The following is a 17,426-nucleotide window of genomic DNA, read 5'->3' as shown; positions in this document are numbered from 1 at the left end:
ATCCGCCCACTAACGAACGGAAGATAGGCGGGCTGACAGCGAGCAGCTTTAAAATCAAGGGAGGAGAGACGCGGAGGTGCTGACCGCACTGTGTGTTTGTTCCGTTTGTCACGGCCGGTTTAGTGTGAGAGACGGAATGAAACGTCTGGTGCTGCACCGCTCCAGGTTGGATCAGAAAAAAGCCAAGACTGGTTGGCTAGACAACGACCAGCCGTGTCAGAAATGGATTGTATCCTAGCAACAAATTTGAATGGGCTAATTTCGATCAAACAGCTGTCATGTCGACACTGCCATATAAATTACTTTATTATTATTATTATTATTATTATTATTATTATTATTATTATTATTATTATTATTATCAAAACCTGATATTAAAATGGTTTAACTACAGAAAAGACACGGGATGCAGTGCAGCCTAAACGAGGTTGAGAGGAAAATGTACGTGCTTATTTCATAAATAAAAAAAATTAAAAGAAAAGAAAATGATGCAACCGTGTTGCACTCGGGGCGTTTCTTTTTATTACGAATGTACCACTATGCTAATAGTACTGCTGCACCAAAATGTTAGCGCTGAAAGAAAGCTCTATTTCAGCACTACACTACCCAGGCGTTATGTGTCACTGTAACACGTCAAAAACCACACGTTATGCGCCCATGTACACACAGTAGCTATGTTTGTGACTATAGCATCCGAGGGGTTATGTTTGTGTTCTGCGGGATTCAATGGTGCTACCCTTGAAGCCTCTGTACCCTCCACCCCTTACATAACTGAATATCCAACACATGCTTTACATGTGTTTCTACAGCCAACACTTTGAGCAATTGGAGTAGGAAGTATTTACTCAAGGAAAAAAAAAGACCTTCCATGATTGTCAAAAAAGAAGCCTATATCAGATGACCTTCATTAGATCCAGTTTGCACCCACATACATAGTGACCATGTGCTGAGTAGGCGCAGGTGTTGTGCAGGTTCCACAGCACTAGATAAGATCATTTGCAGTGTCTGCAGAATGAAATAAGGATGTCTAACTGACTTCATCTGTATGTACGAGTGAGTGGTCACAAGCATGACTTCAGTTACAGAAATTGTGGATGGTGGCTTCTAGCATTGAAGCCTCAGCTGTTGAACAAAATGGCAAACTGTATACACCATGGCAAAAGCCTACTGAAGTGCAGTAAAGCCCATGAAACGCATGGAAAACTGCAACGTTACCGTGTCAGGTGATGAAAGTTCGGGGGTTATCAGCAATGGGGGTTGCACACAGTTCACAGGTCAACCTGACAACAAACTTCATTTTGGTTCTCATCTTCATGGGCACTAGTCTATCCAGGTCAGTAGGCAGCTGGTTTACAATTCGTCATGTTAGTTAAAAAAAAATCTATTTAAATACAATTTCTGTAAAAGTTAACTGATTCTTGTCCATACTGATCTAATTGATGTAAACCTATGACAAGGTTTATATACTTGCTGTGTATCCACTAACAGACCAGTACATATTTGTATCACAGATCCTCCTCCCTCCCCACCCCACCCCTAAACCCCAAACCCCAAACCCCATCTCTTACTGGTCACCATATCACCCAACAGGTCACAATTCTATAAATATGCTACAGCTCTATACTATACCCATCTCAACTCATCAACACTTTCTGGAATTTTCAGCACAGGTACAGCGCCCCCTACATATGATAAACAAGTGTAACAAGGTAACCAAAAACAGACACAGTTAACTGGAGTGTAACTGTAATGTGGCCTAGCCATACTTTAAAATCGAATTACAGTGCAGCTAAACAGCCTTCTAAGTAAATGTACAATGACTGCATTTGATATGGGCCTTGTACACCATACAAAACATATACTGCGCATGTACGGCAATCTGTTTCAGAATCATTTTGTTTTTCTCCTGCTTTGTATATTGTAAAACGTGTACAGTAAACATAATAACAATATAAAGTAAATGCTGGGTGTATGATTAATTTACTCATGCTATCCCCACCACACACAATACATATTGACACTTACATAATGAAACGCAAAGGAGTCGCTTCCCCTTTAAAAACGTGCCGAAAAGCAATTTCAGTTTTGGCCGACAGAATTCTCTTGTCAAATGCTGCGACGTCCGTTTCCTTTGCCGTAAAGCGACGGAGAGAAGCTGCTTGTGAAGAGATACAATAATAATAATAATCGTAATAATAATAATAATAATTGTTGGTGCAGCTGAGACAGACTCATAAAAACACCCGAAACATAGTTGAAACTGCGGGGGGAGTCCGCCGTCTGCAGCTTAAGTTATATACTTGCATATCAATTCCCGGGTGTGGTGGGGTTTGCTTTTGTGTTTTTCTCCTGATATTTGTATATGAAACCTTAGCCCCCTTACTGCTTTCACTAAAGATAAAGCCAGTCATTGCAATGGCCTCCGGTAGCAACATGGACAGAGAAATGATTCTGGCTGATTTTCAGGTGGGTTTACTTTTTATATTTTTACAGGCTCCCGTACATGTGAACTAGGTAGACTTGTTCAGAATGCATTCGCGATACATTGAACTAACCCAACAAAAATAAACGAGCTGTTGTTATCTTTGATTTTTCGAAAGGGGTTCTAAATTAAACCCCGTCTGTCAAACATCTATTTTTTTTTAAAACCACAGGCACCGCTTGTCTTACTTTTTTGGAATCAGTGATTAGCCAGGGTTCTTACATTGATGACAGTTTTTCTTTGTCGTATTATTTCTAGTCACATCATCGAACAGTTCCTAGATATTCTGTAAACAAAGAAACAACGAGACTGCATTGTTTTCTCGCCAACGTTTTGTATGATTCTTTTATATAGGATGTGTCTCGATAATGTTTAATTGTATTTTAAGTACGTTCATTTTAGAAGGAACAGGGGGACTGGATTCCAGTCAGTTGTGACGTAGACTAATAATAATGTAATATCACGTTTCCTTTTATAAAAACTATACATGCCAGACTGTTATGCATATACTGTAGTATGTGCAAGGTTTTAATGGACCCGAGTATTTCATGCGGTCTATCGAGGCAGAATGACCATTTGGTAGGGTGATGACTGTGTTCATTCTTTGTAGACAACGCAGCCAGAACTGTCCTAATTAAAGCTGTGTTTACACCGTGCAACTGGGAGACAGCAAGGACCTCCAGTAGTGGTTGAATTTGAAGGCATGGCAGGCAGTGTGGTCTAGTGGTTAATGCTGTGGGCTGGGAGGCAGTATGGCTTAGTGGTTTAAGCCGAGTACTGGGATGCAGCGTCACTGTGATTCGATACTCGGGACCCTTTTTTTTCTGCTGCAAGAATGATGCTGTCTTATAATTACAAATCATACTTTCATTTTGCAAATGCATGCCCCTTTAAGCTGAGATATGTGCTAAAACTTAACTGAAAGGTTGTTTTCAATAACATCTTTTAAGTGGAAAGTCCAGTCCAGTGTACTATCTTAGTCTGTTCAAGTTCATGGCCTGGATTTGTCTTGGGTACCTTAGGGTGACTAATAGTTTTATATGAGTCTTGGTATTGTTTACCATGCATTTACCAGGAGCTGAAAAATACTGGACACAGCTGTTTATTAGGTCAATGAGATCGCTTAGTCAGCTCAGAATGTGCCTGACATCACGGAATCCCATGACAGCAAAGGAGAGTTTAATGAAGTCGCTGTGTTTCCCTCTCCCAGGCTTTTCCTCTTTATTTTCAGTGTTTTCAGAGCACCTTGAATCTGGGTGCTGGGAACTTCTGGTCAGAAGGTAAAGGAGTGAGAGCCAGTATTTTATTCTCCATTTCTTTCTCACATTTATACTCTCTAAGAATGTTCACCCACAATCCAGCATTTTCTAGATTTTTCTAGAATTAGGTTCTACATTATCATATTGAAATTTCATAGCATCAAAGGTTATGAATATTTTTTATTTAGCATTTTTGGAATTTTGCAAAAAAAAATTGCTGAAATAAATAACTTTAGACATCTTTTTCTTGTAACTTTTTTTACTCATCCACAAAAGCAAAACTTCTACAAAAAAAATTTCTAGAAATTATAAATTTCCATTGGGGTTTGTAAACGTTTGACTGCAACTGTGTCTGTGTGTGTATAATATATATATATATATATATATATATATATATATATATATATATATATATATATATATATATATATATATAAAATATTAGCTAAATAATTGTATTGTGGAGGCAGTGGTGTCACATTTCACGTCTGGACAACCACTTTTCCATTTATCATGAAATTTGGTATTAACGTTATTTAGTACTGTTTAGCTGGCAGCCACTATAGTATCATTGTTCTTGTATTGTTTTTTTATACTGTAATTTTGGATATGCAGATATTTGAAATATAACCAAATTTAAAATGGCTGAGGCTTACCTATTTACTTCCTGTGCTATACTTCCTGCCCCACAGTCTATAGTAATGGGAAACAACAGTATATATACTGTGTGTGTGTGTGTATATATATATATATATATATATATATATATATATATATATATACAGTGCCTATAGAAAGTCTACACTCCCTTGAACTTTTTTCACATTTTGTTGTGTCAGTGCCTCAGAGTTTCATGCATTTAAATTATGATTTTTTTTCCCACTTATCTACACACCATACTCCACACTGTTAAGGGGAAAATAGTTTTTATTGAGAAAAAAATAATATATTAAAAATACAATACTGAAAGATCATAATTGGATAAGTCTCCACCCCCCCGAGTTAATACTTGGTGGAAGCACCTTTGGCAGCAATTACAGCTGTGAGTCTGTTGGGATAGGTCTCTACCAACTTTGCACACCTAGATTAGGCAATATTTGACCATTCTTCTTTACAAAACTGTTCAAGCTCTGTCAAGTTCCTTGGGGAGCGTTGATGGACAGCAATCTTCAAGTCATGCCACAAATTTTCGAATTGATTTAGGTTGGGGCTTTGACTGGGCCACTCAAGGACATTTACCTTTTTGCCACTCCAGTGTAGCTTTGGCTGTGTGCTTTGGGTCGTTGTCATGCTGAAAGGTGAACTTCCGTCCCAGTTTCAGCTTTCTTGCAGAGGGCAGCAGGTTTTCCTCAAGGACTTCTCTGTACTTTGCTCCATTCATTTTCCCATCTATCCTGACAAGTGCCCCAGTCCCTGCCGATGAGAAACATCCCCATAACATGATGCTGCCACCACCATGCTTCACAGTAGGGAAGGGGCGTTCTTTGGTTGATGCGCTGTGTTGGGTTTGCGCCAAACATAACGGTTTGCATTTAGGCCAAAAAGTTCAATTTTAGATTCGTCAGACCACAAAACTTTGCCACATGGCTACAGAGTGTTTTTTTGCATACTTCAATCGGGATTCAAGGTGGGCTTTCTTGAGTAATGGCTTCCTTCTCGCCACCCTACCATACAGGCCAGATTTGTGGAGTGCTAGGGATATTGTTGTCACGTGCACACTTTGACCAGTCTTGGCCATAAAAACCTGTAGCTCTTGCAAAGTTGCCATTGGCCTCTTGGTAGCCTCTCTGATCAGTCGTCTTCTTGCTCGGTCATCCAGTTTGTAGGGACGGCCTGATCTAGGCAGAGTCTTGGTGGTGCCATACACCTTCCACTTCTTAATAATCATCTTGACTGTGCTACAAGGGATATTCAAGGCCTTTGATGTTTTGGATCTGTGCCTTTCAACAACTTTGTCCCGGAGTTCTTTTGAAAGCGCCTTGGTGCTCATGGTTGAGTCTTTGCTTTGAAATGCACTACCCAGCAGAGGGAACCTACAGGAACTGCTGAATTTATCCTGAAATCATGTGAATCACTACAATTTAAAACAGGTGGAGGCCACTTAACTTGGTGTGTGATTTTGAAGGCGATTGGTTACACCTGAGCTAATTTAGGATTGCTATTACAAGGGGGGTGGACACTTATCCAACCAAGCTATTTCAGTTTTTATTTTTAATTAATTTTCTACAAATTTCTAGAATATTTTTTTTCACTTGGAAGTTGTGGGGTAGGATGTGTAGATAAATGGGAAAAAACTATTTTAATGCATTTTAATTCCAGGCTATAAGGCAACAAAAAGTGAACATTTTGAAAGGGGGTGTAGACTTTCTATAGGCACTAATGTGTGTGTGTGTGTGTATATATATATATATATACAGTGCCTTGCAAAAGTATTCAGACCCCTGACCAATTCTCTCATATTACTGAATTACAAATGGTACATTGAAATTTTGTTCTGTTTGATATTTTATTTTAAAACACTGAAACTCAAAATCAATTATTGTAAGGTGACATTGGTTTTATTTTGGGAAATATTTTTAAGAAAAATAAAAAACGAAAATTGCAATGTACCATTTGTAATTCAGTAATATGAGAGAATTGGTCAGGGGTCTGAATACTTTTGCAAGGCACTGTGTGTCTATGTATGTGTGTATATATATCTATATATCTATATATCTATATATCTATATATATATCCCTAGATGGTGTTGACTACAAAGACACTTTGACTGATCGAACCTACAATGTAGGTTACAAGAAACTAAAAACAAAGAGCTGCTCCTGAACTAGAAAATGATCACAAAAATAGTTTTTGATTCCAAATTGTAAATGGAACCACTGGGAGTGTCTGCACACATCATAAAAGACTAGAAAAGTGAAATCTGAGGTTACTTACTCGTCATCGTTCAATGTTTTCACACAGGTTGTGAATGATGATTGATAATCAGTTTGCGTTCATCCTCCGCTGCCCGTCGCTGAATGGTTTTGTGAAACTTGCAGCAGCAGGCAGTTGCACACCTGTGGGTTGTTTTTCTTTAGGGAAATAACTCGGGCGAGTGCAAATCTTCAGTGTCAGCTTGTAACTTTACAGTTTAACGTTTTTTGAAAAGTAAAAAAAAAAAAAAACCTTCTGGTTTTCATTTTTTTTTCTCTGCTTGTAATAATATTTTATAAGTGCCGTTTGTACGGTTGTGTGCCAAAGAGTTACAACACGTTTTTTAATATTTATATTTTTTACTATACGGCTCGCTCATAGTAAAAGAAGTACTGTGTGTGTTTTTTCTGTAATTCAGTGAGTATGATCATTACATTTTTTTTGACAAATATGCAATTCTTTACTTGAATCATAATTTACATGCAACTCTTCCCACCCCTCTTCCTCAGAATAGATTATTTTAGATATACTGTAGCAGCTCGTTAAATTCATTTCCAATTTGTGTTCTAATAAGGGGTTTAATTGTGATCATTTTTCTTCCAGTGTAATGGCGATGACCTTCTCTGGTATGCAATGCATCATCACACCTGTTCATTTTGTCTGGCCAGAGTGGCCATAGGGTTCATTACCAAGTCAGCTGGCCACTTTTTCATTGCTGTTGCAGGTGGAAATATAACCCCTACAAGAAGTACAGGAGCGGTGCAAGTACTAAAAGTGTCTGCTTTCTATCCATGTTATACTGAATTCCTTTTAATTCTATGGTGGTGTCCTCAGTCAGGATATCTAATTCTGGGGGGGGGGGGGATTTCAGTATTTAGCCTCCAGCAGGGTAGGTACAAGGAAGCAACAAAGCAATCAAGCAAATTAACCTAAAGGTTTAGATCACAATGAAAAGAGTGCCTGGTGATACAAGCTCATGTAGGTAATACATACGTTTGCAAGCCTTGGTTTTAATTGTTCACTCTTTTGGTACAGTATAATGCTATAGAAGAACAACTCCATGATGACATATTTTAATTTTTCTTTCTTTTAGGCTTGTACTGGAATAGACAACATAGCGGAAGCCATCACTTTGCTGGAACAGAATAACTGGGATTTAGTGGTAAGTAAAAATGAAAAGAAACCCCAACACGTTTAGGTTTACACAAGTGATTCCAAGAGTACTGGACTGACATGATTTTACCCATATACTGTACTGTAGTTCCACTGGGCTTGCACAGTGGCTGGTTTTACATTGGGAATAGGGAGTGGTTTTAACTGGGTAATACAAGAATAACCAATGAGTGGCAGAACCACAGAGGGGTAAAGTAATCTGCAAAAAAAAAGTCATCTTTTAGAGTATAGTATTTGTTTGGGCAGACTGGGTTTTTCATTGAAACATCATGAAACCTGTTAATTGTGCAACAGGTTTCTCAACTTAATGCAATGATGGGTGGATATATACATGAAAACAATAGACAAGTGAATGAGGGTGTTAAGTGAGGTTCGCAGTAATAGGACAGAAACGCCTATGCTACTCAGTGCTCATCAGAAACTTGGAGTGTGGCAAATACTTCCCCCTGCAGATGCAGAGCAGGTAACAAGGGATATTATGCACAACTTGTTCAGGTAAACCAAGGTTGATATTTATTGCATGTGCAGGTGGAAGAATATTCTATGTTCCTGTCAAATTCAGGAGGGTTTTAATTTTTAATTATCGCTGGATTTACTTCGTACCCGGATTAACAAACTTCTAGGAAGACAGAAGGCTCTAGGGCTATTCCATAATTCTTTCTTTTTTTTACACTATCAGACTGCAAGCCCAAGGTTTTTGTGGTCTATACGAACACACAGAAGTTTGATCGTCAGAATGTTTTGGATGTGACACTAGTCTGATATTCATGACAAACGCTACATCTTTAAAACCTTCTTCTAAAGCAGGGGTGTCCAATTCTGGTCCTGGAGGGCCGGTGTCCCTCCTGGTTTTTGTTAAAACTGTACCCTAAATTACTTAAATGGGCCAATTAATTGCTTATTAGAAGCTTAATTGGTTCAATTAATTAATTTAGGGTATAGTTGGAACAAAAACCAGGAAGAACACCGGCCCTCCAGGACCAGGATTGGACACCCCTGTTTTGAACTGTCTGGGAAGTTTGCAGTCTGCGCTATCCTGCCGACCATCTTTATTCCTATCCTCTGTATCATGGGCATCAATTCCAGTCCTGGTCTTTGTTCCAACCCTGATCTAAATGGTTTCATTGAACCAATTAAACCTGTTTCAACTACACAGTTTGTGAGTAACAAAGACACACGCACTGGCAGTTCTTTTGGATAATCTGGAATGTATACAAACTAGACTGTATACAAGGTTAGAGTTCCACAGGAGGCTAAAGTATAGGAAAATGCTGTATATGTTTTAAATTGCTACCGGTCTCATTTGAGAAAAAATAAACAGGTTTGGATTTCTTTCTTTGAGTGAATTTAAGAATGCTTTTTAAGCCATTTTTGCATTTGATATATTTTTCAATATAGTCGCTTGAATATTTTTTAATCAGGTAGAGAATAAAACCAAACATTATGACAAATGTATCTTGGCTGTGCTTGTGAGTAGAAAGCAAGAATTTCTCACATAAAAACAGATTTTTCTATTCAATCTCCCAGCTCTTCGTAGTACCATGGTATTACCAGTCCATAGACATGGTTGCAGGGGAGAGGTCATTGATGGGGATACAGATGTGATGATGGTCTATTCACAAACAATTTGTCAGGTGTGTTCGGTTTCATTACCCTTCGGATTGATACTTAACACAGGATACAGTGAAATTATTACATTTGTTGTTAACACAAAACGCTGTTCTGCCATGTAAGCTTTACATCCTCTTTACAACCTGCTTGCCATAATGCAACGACTACTTTCAGCAAGTGGAGGTTATAAAAACGACCCCGAGCTCTGGTATAGGTCAGGAAGCAAAACGAAAACAAAGGGTCACCTTTTTGGTAAATTTGTTATAATGAGAACACCTACAGCAGAGATTCTCAAAATTGACAAGGTAACAGCCTCCTTGAATGTCAGACATACTTAAAAAAAATTGTGGGGGACACTTACACCATTAAATAGCTTTTGCAGGTTTAACTTCCACCTTTCAGCCCTCGAATGCAAGCCCATAAACATTTGGTTTGCTGAAAAAGCTAGTTTTCTTTTTTTTCTTCTTGTTTTTACAAAGTAGCCCTTTATCTAGAAATGGGTTCTATATTTAGCCGCCTCCAATTCTCCTGTTGGCAGGCATTCAAAGCAAGCAGCGCAGTAGAAGCAGTGGTTAGGCGCACCTGTAAATGTGATGACTTGCAGTTCCTCTGCGGTGTTGTTAGCTTGAATTCGTTAACAAAAAGCACTCTGTGCAGGGAAAGGGGACAGCGGATTAACAAGTGTTCAGAGTACCCCCATCTGCACATTTCAGACTGATTTCATGTTATACAACTCCATCCTAAAAGTTGCATGCAGTTTAATTTTTTTTTTACTTGTGTTATTGCAGTGCCAGGTGTACTGGCTTGACAAAGTTTTGTTTGGTTTACTGATTAAACAGGGACCAGATGGCACAGTGGTACAAAGCCCAGTTTGTTTTTTACTGGTTTGAGACCACTATGCTTTATTACATTTTAAATTCACCTTTACTCTAATGTGTGCGTCTTTCGTGCAGGAACATGTGAGACCTGCGAAATGATGGCAATACATTTTTTTGTGAACTCTATGTACTTTAAACTAAGTATATGATGTAGCAAGAGATAGTCGTAGTAAGAGGCAAATGTAAAATGAAGACGGGCACAGAACCAAATAAATTATTCTCAGTGGTTCTCCTTAATCCTTCTGTAGCATGATGGTACAAAGTCCAGGGATATTACTACTGTAGGCATTTTGAAAGCTTTATTAAATTTGTACATTCTGTGGCTAAATACTGTATGTCTGGCTGACTGGCTGGAAGCATTGTGGTATTTTAGTTGCATTGTGGTGTAATGTGTGTTGATTTTATGTAAAGTGCAAGCAAGGGATTACTCACGCACAGCTCGAACCACAGAATGAATAATTGTTCACGCCCAAAACAGTAGCGTTTTGAGTATGAAATGAATCCTTGAATGGAAAATTGGACAGCAGTGTTAGTGTGCATTCATTTCATCATCACTGGTGGTTTTGTATGGTGTTCTGGAAAACAAAAACAGGTCACTAAAGCTTAAATCTATGGCATGTAGAATAGAACCAGTGCATTCCCATGCACAGCAGAACCAGACAAGTGGTTCCCAAGATACAGCCAGAAAAGGGAAAATGCAGGGTCACTGTGAGCTGCATTCACATACAGTAGTCTCCGCATATAGGAACACCTTGTGGTGTGTAACAGGGCAAGGAGCCCTGTACATGGATTTTGTTTATTTTTAGAACAGGGTCTCCCCCTCCATCCCTGTGCAGTTTATTCTTTTGTTATATTATTATTATCGTTATGATTTATTTATATATGACAGCGAAGCGCCGCAGGTTTTGTTACTGTTTTGTATTTAAATATGACGGCGAAGCGCCGTGTGTTTGTTATTGTTTTTATTTTAAAACGTGTTCTGGCAGAGGCGAGATTGGTGCTCGTCCTCTGCCAGGAATAATTAAACTCGTGCAGATTGTTGCCGAGGGGTAATAGAATAATTGCCAGCTAGTTAAACCCCTCGGCCACGGTATAAAAAGCCTGCAGCTCTCCATTTTCCGGGTGGGTGTGACGACGACCTGAATCAGACACAAGTTGCGAGCAATGTGGTGTTTCCAATTTTGTTTGTTTTCTTGAATATTGAAATCCAGAATATATTCTGAAGTCACCATGAACAAGATACCGAGTCTCATCACAATTGTATGGCTGGCACGGCAGCTTTAATTGTGTGTTTTTCTTCTATGACTGGTTGGCCTTTTTGTTTTTTGCTTTCAGAGGTGATATCCGATAAGGCCTCGCCCTGCACTCGGGTAAGGAACCATGCCAAGGTCAATAGCCTAGCCTCCCCTTTGAGAAAACCAGCGAAAGTCTTGAGTTAACGAGAGAGAGAGAGAGAGATTTTCAGTTTGTGTTGCTTTGAAAGGAGGGCATCTCAAACAGTTTTGTGGTTTCACTATTGCAGGTGGAATGTAAGGCTGTGACCTCTTGACCCCTAGTGTGCAACGCAGACACCACCACCCTGCACGGTACAGTTGCCCTCACTGTGGTGTTTGAGTCTGCAATAACACTTCTTAGAATTTGCAGGTTTCTATAAATGTGGCTTGTTTATCAGTGAGATGAAAAAGCAAGCACGTCTGCAACTAAACCAGTGTTGTCTTTATCGCCATATAAGATCAGTTTGAATAACAAGGGGCCCCACTTCAAGTATTTCACTGGCATGTCCTTTTTATTAGGACAGGTTAACCTAGAAATGAAGGCAACCTAGGCAAGGCTCACTCATGCAAAGCATGCCTGGAGGGGGTACTGTAAATGATTGGTTTGTGGTCATGAGGAATAAGTGACCAGGTGCTTGAAGCATGGAAGTGATGTTCCTTCAGTTTATCCCAAAGTGTTAGAAATCACTGTGGGCTAGGTCCAGGAGCACAGCATGTTGCAAAACCTCACCATGGTGACTGTCATCAAGATTACACAAAAGGTGTAAAGGCAGGGTGCATTTCTAAAATAGAAATACATGTTTCTATCAAAACTACACATTTGAGACCTAAAGTATTTAGTGAATGGATGTGTATGGAATTATTTTGTCAGCTCCAATCACTTTAACCCAATACCTCACTGCCATGCAGGTGCAAAACAGCTGCAACTCCCCAACTTCCGCCTTACTGATTACTGTGGGTCCGACCCCACTGCTAACAATCTGAGGAAGCTGTGTGGGGTTATTCTGGGTGAGTCAGTGTTGAGCTCAGTACAGTTTCAATGCTTAGTTGACAAGATCAGTCATGAAGATGAGGAAACAGGTACACTAACTTTGTGCCAACCACCCTATGATTTAAATAGCATTTTGACGGATCCATTGTGGCTCTTGCAATATGAAGGCATATTTTTCTTTCTTTTTTTTTTTGTCTTTCTTCTTTGAGTGAAAAGTCTTTCATCATAGCTTGGTTTTGTTTTGTATGGGTGTGTGTATCTCCAAAACATTCATGTTTCATGTTTGTTTATTGCCTTGTAGTAGAATGCAAGAACAAAGCAAAGAAATATTTAACTCCAGTTCCAGTGTGGCGTGGCAGGGTTGGTTATAAACACATTAATTACTCATAGGAAGGCTGTAACTATGTTTTCCCATGCACAATTCACTGCAGGGGTTTTGTGTCATTCTTACCTTGTGGTGGCAGGGAATGCTCTCTCATTCACACATACTGCACATTACTGTGAGCTTAATTAGGCTCATCCAAATTCTCTGGGTTGCCTAATTAAGATTATAGTAAAACTGGAAATGTTTTAAACCCCCCTACGTGTTGCTATAAAAATATATTTCAAAATATCACAGAAGAGAATCCTAAAGGCTTTAAAATTAATTCATTAACACTAACAACATTACTACCTGAACCAAAAGAGTCAGAACAGTAAAAAGGGAATTGATTATGTTAAAACTAATGTTAGTATTAAAGCTAACAACATCCCAGCATTATTCATCATTTATAGCCCCAGTATAAAACAAAATAACCTATTGTGAAATCCGACCTAGCATTTGTGTGCCAGAACGACCTTGCATTTCTTGTTTCAGTGCAGTTGCAACCCAGCCCTAAGCTGTGCACGCTTATTTTATGCCAGTATTGCACTAAATGAGTTCTGTAATAACTTTGCTACTAAATCCTATGCGTAGGGGTTCTTTTAACATTACAACTACAGGTGCCTGATGAATGATGAAATGCCCTCCCCAGCTCACTTGAACCATCTCCAGGCCAAACGTCTGCAACAATTTATCTGTGCAGGCAGTGAATTTGTTTGTTAGTTAGTAGCAGCAGAAACAAATTTTTTTATTGATGCAGTTTTGCATTGCAAATTTAAAAAAGCTGGACCAAAATCTTGTTTACTAATTAGGAACATACTGTACAGTATGAAGTTCAACATACTAAATGTCAGTCCTGTAAATTTCTTTTACTTTTTTCATTTACTCTGTAAAATGTCATTTAAAATGGCATTTAGTGACTGTTGAGGTTAGCTAAATGGGAATTTCTTTGTTTTCTATCAGATGAGAAAAATTCTACTGTAAAAATATGGTATACGAGAACTCGGAGAGGAATCAAAGAACTGAGAAGGGCAGCTTGGACAAATTAGCAGGTTCCATTCTATTGGGCTGTACACATTTCAGTAAAGTCTTATAATTGCTATACTTGTACTGAATGCTGGTTTTACCAGTCTGTGTTTGTTTTTAGTTCACAAACTGGATGTAACGCCAGCGTGATACTTTTTTAGAATTGAGAACTGGAACTGGAATTATTATGAAGGATCTGAGTGAATCGATTCCTGTCGGGCTGCTAGTGGGGTCTGGTTATCGATGGAGTAACCCCTGTATCTGTGCATAACGAACATAGTCCATCCATAACTATAAAACACACAATGGTGCTAAATTTAGAAATGCTAAAAAAATACTTTCGGTGTCTTTTATTGTGGAGAGTTATTGTAGGTGTCTGTTATATTGCCGTAGATCAGGGGTGTCCAATCACAGTCCTGGAGGGCCATTCCACTCCGTTTAACAGGTAAAATGAGATAATGAACTACTTCAGGGTCTGGATGGAGGGTCTTGGTTCAATTAAACAATTTAGAGCAGGGCTGGCATTAACAACTCTGAACTCCTGCTGTAGGTATTTCACCCATAACTACTGTATAGACCACTCCATTAGTGCTACATTTAGAAATACCAGAAGAAATGTGGTGAGTTTAATGAGGTTTGACATTGAAATGACTAAGTTTTCTTTTAGTACAGTATTTATTTGTATTATAAAACTACATTCAGAGCTTTAAAACATTGCTTTCACTTTTCAATGTAAAGAAATCAGCTTTAATATATACAGACGAGCTATGTGATCATAAACTACTGTGTTTAATATAGTATCTGGTATGTTGGTAATATATTGGGTTGCCTCTGTACAGCTGTATATTCTGTAGGCTGGCAGTGTGGGTTCAGGTTTGTAAGTACTGTATGTATTAATCATGAGAATAGCAGCTTGCTGCCATTGCTACTGTGTGGGGGCAGAGTTTCAGTGCTGTTGCCGTTTGAACGTGGGACGCACAGCGTCCACAGTATGAACTGCTCTATTCCACTGACCTCCTTAATGAGCAGGGCATGTCCTCTTTGTCATGGAAGGAGATGCTTTGAATAATTTTCCACTGTCGTTGGATCATAGGCTCGGTGCCAGTGCCCACTCTAGCCCCATTTGGAATGCCACAAATAGTTTTCCCATTGAAATAAAACGAGGGAAAAAAAATGCTAACCCACAGCACTGCATTCCAACAATGGATAACATCCGTGCCACACTGTACGCCCTTTGGAACAACCAAAATGTTTTTCCTGCAAAGGGAGCTACTGATTTACTGCTGCAGATGTCCCTCAGTTTCCTAGCGCGCCCTTTAGCAGAGAAGGGTGTTTCTGTTGGTTTGAAAATTGTAATGTAATACAAATAGTTCTCTTGCCCAGGGCAGTAGTAACTTGGTGGGAAACTGCAGCTCCCATCAGTGTAGCAGTGCTAGGGGATGCCAAACACTGGCGATTTAGAAATTGATTATTTGAAAGATTCTGTGACCTGATAGAGTACCTGAGCAATAGTTGTGAATCTGCGTTGAGTCCTCACGTCAGGCACACACACTATTTATTTGTCGCAGAAACAATATGTTGGTAGAGATGCAAGAAGTAAGCCCTTAATTCATTATTGATCGCCATTGCTTTTAGTTTGTGAGCCTCAATTACACATTCATTTAACGATTTAACTCTCTGGAGCCCAACTTGAAACCTCATATAGCTGGATATCCAGAAACGCATGCTTTCCATGTTTTTCTTGCTTTAATACCTAATGGTGCTTATCTGTCTTGTTCTGTTCACAGGCAGCCATTAATGGAGTGATCCCACAGGAGAACGGCATCTTACAGAGGTAACCGATATGGCCAAAGACTATCTAACATGTTCTTTAAAAAAAAAAAAAAAAAATAATAATAATACGTTAATATGTACAGCTGACCCTGTCTCCCTGTGCCATATGGCATAAGAGTGTTGCTTGTGTCTTGGTCACCCACATTGCTCATGAAAAGACTTCTGCCATGAGAGACAGGGTCTGCAGAACATATTCACTCATAAATCAGGTATCTCGTCTGTCTATTGCTACCAACATTAAAATACAGATCTCCCCCAAAGAGATTTCGTTTTAAATAAGACAGCGGACCATGCAAGGATGTAACAGTGAGTATGTTTGTTTAAAAAGGGCACCGTGGTTTATTTGCAAGGCTTTCCCTCCAGTAGATTTACAGAATACATGTTATTAAAACTACATCAGGTGCGATACTGGAAAATAGCACCTGTGCTCCCAGGCAGGATTACTGATTACTGACGTTAGAAGTGACAGACTTGTAGATGAACTTGCTGAAAGGGAGATAGTAGTGGTGAACAACTTGAGTATATTCAGGACTGCTGTTTCTGAGGGCCTAGCTGGGATGAGAGCTGAACATGTGGCCTGTACTGTAGCTTGTACCTTGGCTACACAACAGAGCAGCTCTTACAAGCTGGCCCTGCTTCAAGGTGCTTATCATAACTAAGGTTGCTTCATAATTTATCCATTAGTATCACAATTAAGTTAAAAACATGATAACACTTGACTTATCGCTTTCAAAACCAGTTGGGCAAAACGCCCAAAGATAAACAACATGTCTGTATTACCTTCTGTAAGGTGTTCATTTTCTAGCTTCTAGATCTACACAGAATATTATGGGAGCAATATTATAAGTCATATATAAAAGCCAATCACTGTCGTGGACTTGTCAAAATTCCAGCACATCTTACCTGTATGTAGAAGGATAAAAAATATAACAATACATTTTTGTTAAATAGCAGTTGCTGAGTAATAATATGTAAGGGCGTCTCTTCTTAGTCATTTTTCAGTTCAGTTCACTCTGCTTCACAGACATGAGACACGGTGCACACTGCGGATTAGCTAACAACACTCAACATACTGTATGTTTGTGCTGCCCTGAACCCTGAAACACTCCCGGTTAGTCTGTATATAGTCTGGTGTGTTCTTGCGATTTACAAAATGTTAAGAAATTGTAAGAAAGAAACAGCAGTGCCCAGATGCTACTGAGTTTGAAATATTTAAGTCAGATCACTGGAATGTTGCAATCTGTTGTGTGAAATGATGAACCTCAATGATCATTTTTGTGAAACAGGTTCTGAGCAGAGCGGTCTGGACCATGTGGTAGATGCCCTTTGAAGCAGACGGTACTTCTTGAAACTCTCTGCAATGGGCGACAGAAATTTCAAGCAGCCCAAGCGATCCAGTCCAAAATATAACCTAAAAACACATTTTAAAAATGCCGCTGTACTCTGTTTCTAATAGTGCTGGAATTAAACATGTTAATATTCTTTCAAAATCAAAATGAATATTTTTTAATATTTAATTAGCTGAAATAAACATATACTGTAGTATGTAAAACAAACACGGTACCCTGTCAAATTTCTTCAAGAAAAGAAAGAAGCAATCTTCCATACAGTAGAATCTGTTTTA

General features: G+C 38.9%; 1 protein-coding gene across 2 annotated transcripts in view; it reads left to right on the top strand.

Annotated features, from left to right (window-relative positions):
* Nucleotides 1–2,096: 2,096 nt before the first annotated feature.
* LOC117416839 (FAS-associated factor 1-like) overlaps nucleotides 2,097–17,426 on the top strand; it is an 85,070-nt gene continuing 69,740 nt past the window's right edge. The window contains exons 1-3 of one of the 2 annotated variants that reach the window (XM_034028259.3): nucleotides 2,097–2,466; nucleotides 7,749–7,817; nucleotides 15,757–15,803. In XM_034028259.3, coding sequence (XP_033884150.1) covers nucleotides 2,416–2,466; nucleotides 7,749–7,817; nucleotides 15,757–15,803 — 167 coding nt within the window. In that variant the 5' untranslated portion in view covers nucleotides 2,097–2,415. Of the gene's footprint in view, nucleotides 2,467–7,742; nucleotides 7,818–9,355; nucleotides 9,463–15,756; nucleotides 15,804–17,426 lie in introns of those variants that run through there. The other variant, XM_034028260.3, reaches the window with a different exon arrangement.

This window comes from Acipenser ruthenus, chromosome 12 (assembly GCF_902713425.1).
Source record: "Acipenser ruthenus chromosome 12, fAciRut3.2 maternal haplotype, whole genome shotgun sequence".
In the NCBI taxonomy this organism is placed as follows: domain Eukaryota; kingdom Metazoa; phylum Chordata; class Actinopteri; order Acipenseriformes; family Acipenseridae; genus Acipenser; species Acipenser ruthenus.
The sequence above is the reverse complement of the archived record's forward strand: the minus strand, read 5'-3'. Positions and strand labels throughout refer to the sequence as shown.